This window comes from Aplysia californica, unplaced genomic scaffold (genome assembly GCF_000002075.1).
Source record: "Aplysia californica isolate F4 #8 unplaced genomic scaffold, AplCal3.0 scaffold00288, whole genome shotgun sequence".
Lineage (NCBI taxonomy): Eukaryota > Metazoa > Mollusca > Gastropoda > Aplysiida > Aplysiidae > Aplysia > Aplysia californica.
This window is the reverse complement of record NW_004797558.1, coordinates 14,011-24,889: the sequence shown is the minus strand read 5'-3', so window position 1 is coordinate 24,889 and position 10,879 is coordinate 14,011. Positions and strand designations below refer to the sequence as shown.

At 38.6% G+C, this 10,879-nt stretch overlaps 1 protein-coding gene across 1 annotated transcript in view; it reads right to left on the bottom strand.

Moving 5' to 3' along the window:
• Positions 1-9,003: 9,003 nt before the first annotated feature.
• The window catches only part of LOC101853468 (paired box protein Pax-6), a gene marked incomplete at its 5' end in the record, with an annotated part of 3,491 nt that continues 1,615 nt past the window's right edge, over positions 9,004-10,879 (bottom strand). The window contains 1 exon segment of the mRNA XM_005101558.2: positions 9,004-10,534. Coding sequence (XP_005101615.2) covers positions 10,419-10,534 — 116 coding nt within the window.

The window sequence follows — 10,879 nt, the reverse complement described above, 5'->3', positions numbered from 1 at the left end:
CACACACACACACACACAACCTCCCAGCATACGTACAGAGATCGATAAAACCCTATATGGGCATCGAACTCGCGTCTCTTGCGTGCGACGAGGATGCGCTAAGCCGTTACATCACAGATACCGGTCTGGAGATCTGTCATGCAAGCACTCGTCAACAACAAATACATTACAAGAAAAACGTCGCCTAAACCAGATTTATGATTGATTTATCTATATCTAGTATAATAATATAGGGGACTCTCTTGGTCGAAATGGTTAGGCGTTCGCCTCTATTTTCTATAGGCACCTGATTAAAATTGGGATAGCGACTGAAAATTTTGTTCTAAAAAAATATTCTCCTTTCACATTCTTTCTTGCTCTGTAACAATTTTCTATCGTCTGCTTTCGCCTTCACTTTCCGCCCCCACCCCCTCACCTCCTTTGCCCCCTCATCTGGGCTCCGGACTCTTTCTGCAGCCTTTCTACTGCTAATCCTGGGTTCCTTCATACTGCTGTCTTTCAGCCACTCCCCTGATCTTAAGGTAGGCAAGACATACACCTAGCCTTCTTGGGTAAGGGCGAGAAATCTCGGAGATCCCTTGTGCGAGTTGCAAACGTTAAAGATCCCTTGCTGGTCCAAAATCGATAAGAATAGATTTCGGCAGTCATCCGGGCAAAATTCAAAATTTCCTATCAACTGAAAACATTTTTATAAACGTGTCACGCGCTCTCATATGACCTTATGCAGTTGCAAGAGCGGTAAAACACTTTCCAAAAACACATAATTAAAATATCTGCCAATCTCAGCAGGAGAGCAGCAGTTACGGTGTGCAGCAAGCCATTAACATTACGACATTTCGCGAATAGGGGAGGGGTTCGTGTCAGAGTGCCGGAATGATGATGATGATGATGATGATGATGATGATGATGATGATGATGATGATGATGATGATGATGATGATGATGATGATGATGATGATGATGATGATGTGTGTGTGTGTGTGTGTGTGTGTGTGTGTGTGTGTGTGTGTGTGTGTGTGTGTGTGTGTGTGTGTGTGTGTGTGTGTGTGTGTGTGTTGTGTTTTAGGGGGGGTTGGAAGGAGGAGGAGTGAGTAAAAGAGAGATAGGGAGAAGAAAAAAAAGATGACCGTATTGTTTGTTGGCTTTTTCTTCACCAGTGGCAAAGTCATGGTTCTGTTGGTTAAAAACTCGATCAAGAAGCTGATTGTCTGGGATGTAAAACCGAGAGAGTTGCGAGAACGTTTATCTTATTTTTTAGATCGGACTCGAGTGATGCATTCTTCCGATGTCCACTCTATTTAGTATGTAGACTGATGGATGTCTACTATATTGAGTTTTCCACCTTCCGTAGAGACCGATGGGTGTCTACTATATTGAGTTTTCCACCTTCCGTAGAGACCGATGGGTGTCTACTATATTGAGTTTTCCACCTTCCGTAGAGACCGATGGGTGTCTGCTATATTGAGTTTTCCACCTTCCGTAGAGACCGATGGATGTCTACTATATTGAGTTTTCCACCTTCCGTAGAGACCGATGGGTGTCTGCTGTGTTTTAGTTTTCCGCCTTCGTAGTGACATGCTTTGTCCACCAAGACAATGTTTGCAACCGTTCTACGCCACCTTTACCACAATTGGCGTGTTTTAAGAAGAGTAAGGCATCTTCGATCCTCATTGTCAGTATCAACCTCGACTGAGTGAAATACAATTTCCTGGCGAAAAATGTGACACACTCAAGGAAACAAAAGACTCTTCTCCTGGAAATCGTATCACAGTTGTTTGTGTGCTAAGAGTCTAACCATTATACAACAGAGGTCAGCACACTAGGTTATCACCTGTTTCATTATTCTGCATCGATACATATGCGGTTGTTCTTTTTAGAAAATAAAAGTAGTCAAATGTAATTTTTTTTTACGCCCCCATCGACATAACTCAGATAATTTAGGAAGAGAGCCAATCCGGACTGAAAGGAATACAATGTCCCAACAGAAAGACTGAGATACTTCATTAAGATTCTCCCCTCTGGGGAATTGAACTGAGGTCTGCTCCGTGCAATGACATTGTTCCGAACTGCTACACCACTGACGAAGGTATTCTTTTTTCCGTAAGAGTTTTAAGGCTCTTGTAACACAATAAGATCATTAAGTGCCGAAGCTATCGAGTCATACAAGAAAGTAACAAATACAAAAAAGTGGAAGAAAAAAGGACGATTGATGTGTGTTGGGGTGTGTTTGTGTGTGTGTGTGTGGGGGGGGGGAGCAAATCACACCAGTAAAATGTTTGCAATGTGTTAATAACGACACTCAAAAAGATAAAGAAGCGACGAAATGACCCTCTTTGTCACAGTAAAAGATCTTTATTTACTTGAATTGGTACAATTGAGTGTGAGATCCCACTCATGGTTTGTTAATGGTTTGTCGTTTTATAACCAGGGTGTCGACTCGCTGATGAGTAGTATGTATAGTTCATAAATAAGATAATCATGCAATACTATAGATGCAAAGAAATAAACAAAATTATAACAAACAAATTAATGAAATAAGTCAGTGGGTTAAGAAGACACAAACCAGCATTGTAATAATTATCATTATCCCACATCATGTCAATAATTTAGGACATTATTTTTCGCTTCATAAGAAAAGCCAGACAAACGAATCGAATTGTTATTAAAACAGAAACATCATTTTCTTTCCCTCTGGTCAGGCAAATGGGTGAAGCATACATTCAAAGTGTTGTGAAAATGGGAAATCAATCATAAATTGTCATATAGAAAGAAAATTAGCTCCCTTCCTCTAAAACAAAGAGTAATAGTAATTATTGGAATAGATAAAGTATAAATACTGCAACAACAAAAAAAACCCAACAGAATCAGTTAATGAGCGCTACAGTTTAAAAAAAAGGTTGATTTAAAAGAATACAAATAAAAAATTGTTATTTATCCAAAATAAATAAAAACATAAAAATATCCAACTTAACAGCTGACTTATTGGTCAATTAGGTGAATAATCCAATCGCTAACTGTTTTTTGTTAAAAACAACAAAATAAATGGATAAATAACATTATAATCTTACGTTTTCAGTGTTCTCAGAATTTAAATTAGTGAGTTAGAAATACCTATTAGGATCGTGAACAATGGTGACTTAACGAGCATTTTGAAGAAGTATAAAAGTCCAAAAGAAAATTCATAAAACAAATTAGGTAAACTGAAAAAAAAAGGAAAAGAACCCCAAGTATCCAAATGTCTCATTAAAAGTCAACACTTTGATTGATGAGTCTCACCCATGTCTTAGCCATAAACAAACATTTGTATACAACAAATATTCACATTCTTTTCGACCACACTTTCTGAACCGTTCCAATCATGCCGAGACCAGCACTAAAGGTTTGCATACATTGCACGATTATGTCGAAATAAAAAACCACAACCAACATCATGTAACGTCGTTATACTTCGACTCTCTAAAGAGGAATTGTACTGAACTGACTTCAAAGTCAAATGACGCCGTGGCACTGTTTTATTTTGGTTTTTATTTCGACTTCGGCTTGTTACATCCTTTAGTCAACTAAAGTGAAGACGCTGTCAAGCTTTCACTCAAATTTACTAACACTCTGAGCTGTTTTTACAATATGAACTAAGGCTGAAATAATGCTATGATGAAATCAGTTTGTATTTTGACAAAAAGAACTGAGGTATTTCGTGAATGCCAGTACACTCGAATGCTGACGACAAATAAACATAGCAGGAGAAAACAACAACAACAACAACAACAATAACAACAACAATAGCATTAACAATAACGAAAGAGAACAAGACAATAGAAACCAAAAAAACACAACAACCACAATTATACTAGCAAAAACAAGGGTGACAGAAACGATGGTAACGGCTGTAATGATGACTACCATAAAGACAACAAAAAATATAACAAAAATGTGCTCCACAGACGGTATTACAATAAAAACAAAAGATAACAGCAACAATAGACAGATAATGCTTAGTAAAATAATGAAACAAAGAAAATAAACGTGATCACACAAGGAATTAGTTTTCCTCTCCACCCTTTCCTCACTATAAGAACATAATATTATTTTGGGTTTACGTGAGGTATCGCACCCTGGACAACATGGGTTCATTTCGTCCAACAGGAATCTCTTTACTTCTAACGTGCTACTGAATATGGAGTAGATGAAAAAAAGGCCTTTTTTAAATTTGATTTTTTTAAGCAACTGCATTAATCAAAAATGAAAAAAATGGCGAATTAAAAAAACACCTGAAATTGAAACACAATCACAAAAGCTGTTAACAAGACAACAATTACCCCTTGGGATTGATATGCCTGATTGCACGATGACTTCGCTTTCTTTTCCCCCCAGAGCGACAAAAATCTGGCAGAAACGTCCATCAACATTCGTCTGCAAGAGCCAAATCCCATCCAGATCAATTTTACGAGTGACTACCCCATGGCACGGTCCGTGGCTGCTTGAGAGCCCGTAAGCGTTTGATCAGCGAGTCAGGGAAAAAAGATTCCAACAAAATAAACTCGTTTAGATTAATCGCTGTCCCTGCTCGACAAGTGGTCAAGCAAAGGTAAGACTCATAAAAAAAGAAAGAATTCAACCAAATAAAAAGCTGTTGATATCCCACCGTTTGCCGAACATTCAGGGCCCCCGGTTGACTGCGCTAGAACTACAGGTTCAGTGCAGATCTCTCACTGGGCGAGGAAACCGTTGTCACAAGTTTAAATCCAGAAACAGTCGCGGCAGGATCAAAGAGAATCTATTGACTGAACAAGCATCGAGTCTTCATTCAGCCAACTTTTCACTGACTGTTTGTCAAAATCTATTGTGTCGTAAATTCATGAGAACCTGGCATAATTTGTCTCTGCCACTGTCTGCTGGTCATGAAAGTGATCTCCTTGCCCACTTTGCAACTTCCGCTTTTTAAGATTCAATATCGCGTGATTTTGCCACTAGCGTGTGTTTCAGTTCGTCGCGTTATTTTAATTTTGTCTCTTGAAAGGGAATCACTTGCTTATAGTTTTTTCCTATGGTACTTACTGTGAAGAGGAACAACTATGACTGAAATGTGAAACGGACACAAAGCAAAAACATAAAACGGAAATACCGGGCAGGCAAAACAAATTTTCGGGAAAAATATAAAGGATAGCTGAGCATTTTGAATTATCACGGTCTCCGATTTGAACGAGTTTCGAATCGGATATGATCAAGACATCGATCCAAATCAACAAAATGTGCACAAACAAATGCTTGGATGATGAGAAACTTATCTTTCAAATAATGGCGCCTAAAAATAGTAATGAACGAAAGAACAGTTTAAAAAATGAGACGATATGCCTCACTGGGCAATTGATTATCAGGAGAGACAAGAAGGAGAGTCGTCCCTCTCCTATGTTCACTCACACGTCACCCACTCAAATGTGTTCAAAATAAGACAGCCAATTTTATGCTCTGTCACCTTTAAAGACTGCTCCTTTTTTCTTGGCCGTTTAATCACGAATTTGACTGACAATTAAAAGAAATTTTGACCCAAAAAAGAATTAATCGATTTAAAGCTTTGAAGTCATTTGAACAAAAAAGAAGATAGACAAAAGAACTTGATTATTCGAACCACAGAAATATTCCGACAAAATGAGAGGAAATCAGAGATTAATTTATTCGATTTACACTGTTATCACATCGTGTAAAGTAACGTTGCTGAGTAGAATACAATACTAATATACATTTACTAGTTTAGCAGTTACCTCCACCGAATGGAGAACTGGAAAAGTTACAATATGATCTGATTTACATTAACCTCATAAAGCAGAATGTGACTGTTACCAGCAAGATTTTAATCACCATGTTTTCGTTTTTGCTTTTTTCATTTTAGATTCTCTTGTTGTACCTCTGGTACATGTGGAGCTGCGTGGTTTTGGCATCTTTGCTTTAAAAGCTTAAAGATAAACGAATTATCCATTTCATTTCAAAATTATGATGCAGAACCCCATTTCATTGCTACGAAACTGGGTGTCTTTGCCTTCTTTTTACCCTCCCTCTCCCCTCATTTGGACCCTGTCTTTTATTCCTCTCTATTCCCTCTGTATAACACACACACACACACACACACACACATGCATACACAAACACACACACACATGCATACACACACAAACACACACACACACACACACACACACTGACATCCTCACGCATTACCCACACAATAACGAACCCCCGGAAAGTACTCAAATTCCTCTGTTCTCCGAATCAAAGCGAAGCCAACAGCAAACAAAATATATTGTGTATTTAGCCATAGTTCCATTCACAATTTCAAAACCAAACAATCAATATGATACACATGCACAAATTAAGTTTGAAGTAGCTGATTTCTTTCGTGTTAGCGATTATGATAATAATAATAATAATAATAATAATAATAATATATGTATAATATCAATAACATCATTATCAGACAGTTTTTCAGAAACAAATAAATTGCACATGAGTTGTTTTCGTCAGATAAAAATACATATGCATAATTGAAAAGCATGGAACAAAAGTTACAATAAACGACGACTTTGTACCTTTGTCAAAGTTCAGTTATATCGCTGGCAAAAATATTATTATACAGTGTGTCCTGTCAAAGACACAGAAACTACTGAATGATTTTTTCAAGTGCAAAAATAACCTGACATGCTGAAACAAATCGGGTCAGACACCTCAAACAGTACATCATTGGTAACGTAAGGCCAGCTTTGTTTGCAGAGTTGAATATTGTACCACAGTTGTAATACCCTTCGCAATAAACGTCTATAGTGCCAATATAAACAGATTCGGCATTCAAATCAGCATGTAATACAGCACGCAATCACTTATTCATCAGGATAATGCTCGAGTGTTTTTTTAAAGACAGTATAATTCAGTTTAATAAAAATGTTCAGGAGAACACAAAAAACCCCAAAGTTGAAAAAAATAACCACATCTTTGCCTCTAAACAGCTTTGAATATCCCCGACACACTTTCCCCTCCGTATTTAGTAAAATCTCGATACCAGACTAAGACAGAAGCATGCACCGTTTTGATTTTATCAGATGGAATCGATAACTCTGTTTGTTCGAAAACTGAAATATACTGTCTTTTAAAATAAAACTCCAGAATGATAGGCCACTGTGCAAGCTCTCCATTAACATGGATTGATATGGTAAGAAAGCACAGGCCGGCCAAGATACACATGTTGTATTTTCTTTAAAACGATTATATATTCAGTTTTGATGATAAATTAAATTATAATATTTTGGACATAGTATTATGCTATTACTAAATCTGTAATTCACAAGTACATTGTACTACAGATAGAGTTTCGTCATATGACTGAGGTAGTTTGACTTGAATGAAATCTTCTATCTTTTGGGCTTCGGTTTGGTTTATTTTCTGAAAAATACCACCTTTCCTGTTTTTCCATTTGAGAATAGGAATTTGTAAGTATAATTATGTGGTCACTTACAATTTTAGAATCAAAATCATAGCTATTTCATGCATAGTATCTTAAGGTTAGCAAAGTCATAATTGATTAAAGATACCATATCAATTTACTGTAACGATACATTAATTATGTATTTTTACGCATGAAGTAGAAGTCAAAACGTTTTCATTTCTCTTCAAAATTACCAGAGCTTTATCTTTTGTCCCGTCAACTCCTGAATTCCCTACTTCTTGCTCCAAAATTAAAAATATTATAACAATACATCGATTTACAGCTGCCACATTCATTTGACATTATATAAGCAGCTTTCACATGCACAACCCACACCTTGCAGGGGCAAACCACTACGTCAGTATGATATCTTTACAACAGTAATCGCAGACCAAATATACCCAATTTCCCCTGATTCAAATATCATTTTTCTTCACGCTTGTGGCTAGACAAGGTAAAGGAAAAACGGACAAAAATAAAAGCATTTTAAACTTTTCCACAGAGACAATGATGACAATAATAAACAAGCAAATAAATGCAAACTGAGGTTTGAACTGCTTTACCCTGCACGCGGAACACTTTGCGACAAGTGACTGATGAATCGTGGTCACACACACCACGATGTCTCCCCACAAGCGGAGCGCTTGCGCATAGAGCGGCGACTGGCTGTTACTTCCGTCCTGATGGGGGAGGAGGAAAAGGGCTTGATATTTTTCCGCCCATGGTAACAACAAAGTCATAAATAGTGGCAGCAACTAGGTCGTCTTAGCCGTCCTATTTATTGTTTGCTGAGCACAACACCGATTCTGACGTCACCCAAAGTGTTTTACAGTGGTTCTAGGTTCTATCGTCGTGTCAAGCGTCTGATAGATTTGTTACACACAATCACATTATAGTCTCGCCTTCCACCAGTCAGGGCGACGACACACTACATTTCAATTCATAATAATGATGTACCCGACGAATGTTCGAGAAACAAATGCATGTCGAAGCTTCAGTTGAAGTTGAACATGGCTCACAAGTTTGCGATATCACTTGGCTGCATAAACCAACCGAGTATTGAGTTGAGTTATAATAATTTTAGTACATAAAATAAAAACTTTAGTTTCAAGTAAAGTTGCTCTAAACATGGAGGAAAAGAAACAAGTGAGAAAGTATTTTTTCTAACTTCGATTAAAGTCAACCTTGTCGAGCTTTTTTTCAGAGAGAGGGAGAGAGAGAGAGAGAGAGAGAGAGAGAGAGAGAGAGAGAGAGAGAGAGAAAGAGAGAGAAAGAGAGAGAGAGAGGGAGAGAGGGAGAGAGAGAGGGGAAGAGTGAGAGGGAGAAAGAGAGAGGGGGGGGGGGGGGGGCGGAGCGAGGGGTAGGGGGGCTCCTTGAATTAACAGAAATGTTCAAACTTCACTGAGACGACTCAAATCAAGAACCAGAGAGATACAAAGGTTCTAACATAGCGTCAAACACAGATCTGAGCTATGTGTCACTCAGCACAGCAAATTACAGACTGCTTTCATGTTTTTGTTGTTTTGGTGTTCTTTTTTGTTTCTAATCGTGGATTCCATACGATCCAATTGTTTATGTCTACTTTCTGAATTTCAGAATCTGATTTCCGGTTCCAACTGCAGGTTTCCCGTTGTTTGGACACATGTGGAACAGTCCGACACTATAGGAACGATTGGTCATCGTTTGACATCTGCAAGACCTCGATGCACAAGAACAGTTTTGATCAGTTATGCAAACTCGGCATCGTCGATGTGTACTCACATACTTCTTGGCAAAGTTCCAAACAACAGAGTTTATGTCCGTGCACCGCACTTTTCGATGCAATCAGTTGAATTGGTTCTGTGTAAACGCTGGAACCGCATAATCAATCACCACTGTAGTCTGACCATTCTGTATACCCGTTTCACATTTCATTAGAGATATCTTTTACAATGAATATACTTTACGTATAGCATAGTTTTATTCATAAAAAAACAAAAGACACTCTTTGAAACCCTTCAGTCTGTACCGCTCAGCACTATCCTGAAGCTGGAGCGGCAACTTTCTGCACACGAAGAAAACAAACAAACTCGAAGAGCTTTTGTAGATGTTGCATTCACACACCTCTCGTTATTTCTGCTTTTGAGTATAAGCAAGTTTGTAAAAAGTGTGTGAGGCTAAAAGCTCTTTCCAAGAATCGTTCTTGTTCTCTCGACCAGTTTCACTTGAGGAAGTTGACTGTATCTAGCCTCTGAGGTTAAGCCAAGAATTTTGTTTTCTGTTCAAGCTAGAAGAACGCAATCCCCGATTGTCGTATTGTCACCAGCCGTAGACACGCAGCTTGTCACTTTGAAGAGAGTGTCAAGATATGTCTTTACTTTCTCCAGCCAAGACAACAAGAGTCTGTTTTATGTCGGGACAATTCAATCATCTACTTCCTCCGTTTCAAGCAGAGAGGAACTGTGCAGTCAAAGGTACTTGTTCAAATACAGAGGGCACAACATAGTAACCCCAGTCTGCCTTCTTGGAACAAACCAATTACATCCTTCATTCTCGCTACTAGAACACCACATCGGCTTCTCCAGTTACCGGTCACCAAATCTGGTCTGCTGTTGCAACTATTCACAGCACAGAAAGTTCCGTACGTAAAAGATAGGACCAAACCGAGTCAAGCCTGTATTCAGCATGAGCGGGATATGTCTCTTTACACCTTGTCGTATTCCCGCCTTCACCCAAACGACGCCGATTAGCCGGAGAACCACGCCCAACAACTGAAGAATTACACTCAACCGAAGAACCTCGCTGCCCATCAGCCGAAGAATCACGCCCATCGGTCGAAGAACAATAACCCATCAACCGAAGATCTACGTCTATCAACCGAAGAACCATGCCCATCAACCGAAGAACCACGCTCATCAGCCGTTCTCTAGCCTGCCTGTTCCTGAAGTGTTGCTTGCACCTATGAGGGTCATTGTATGCGTGGCCAGTACTGTGACGTCATGGCGCCCATATGGTGATGGGCGCTCATGTCCTGAGTACCTCCTGGCACCTGGATGGGCACGGACACACCGGGCGAGATCAGACCTGTAAACACAAAACCACAAACGAATTAGTTTTCTTTTTCTTACACAATGCTCGATTTGTTTACACAACATATGTTATTTCTTTTAGTTTTTTTTCCTTCTTTCTTTCTATACTTATTTGCTTACTTATTTGCTTACTTATTTATTTGTTTATTTACTTATTTATTCATTTAAATGACACGATTGAGAAAATACATACATAAGAAAAGGAAAAAGCACAGAACGAGATAGCGAAAAATTATAAAGGATAGAAAAATAGAAGTAAAAGAAGGTACACGGAAAAACAGACAGTGCGTGTGTGTTTGTGCGTGTGTGTTTGTGTGTGTGTGTTTGTGTGTGTGTGTGT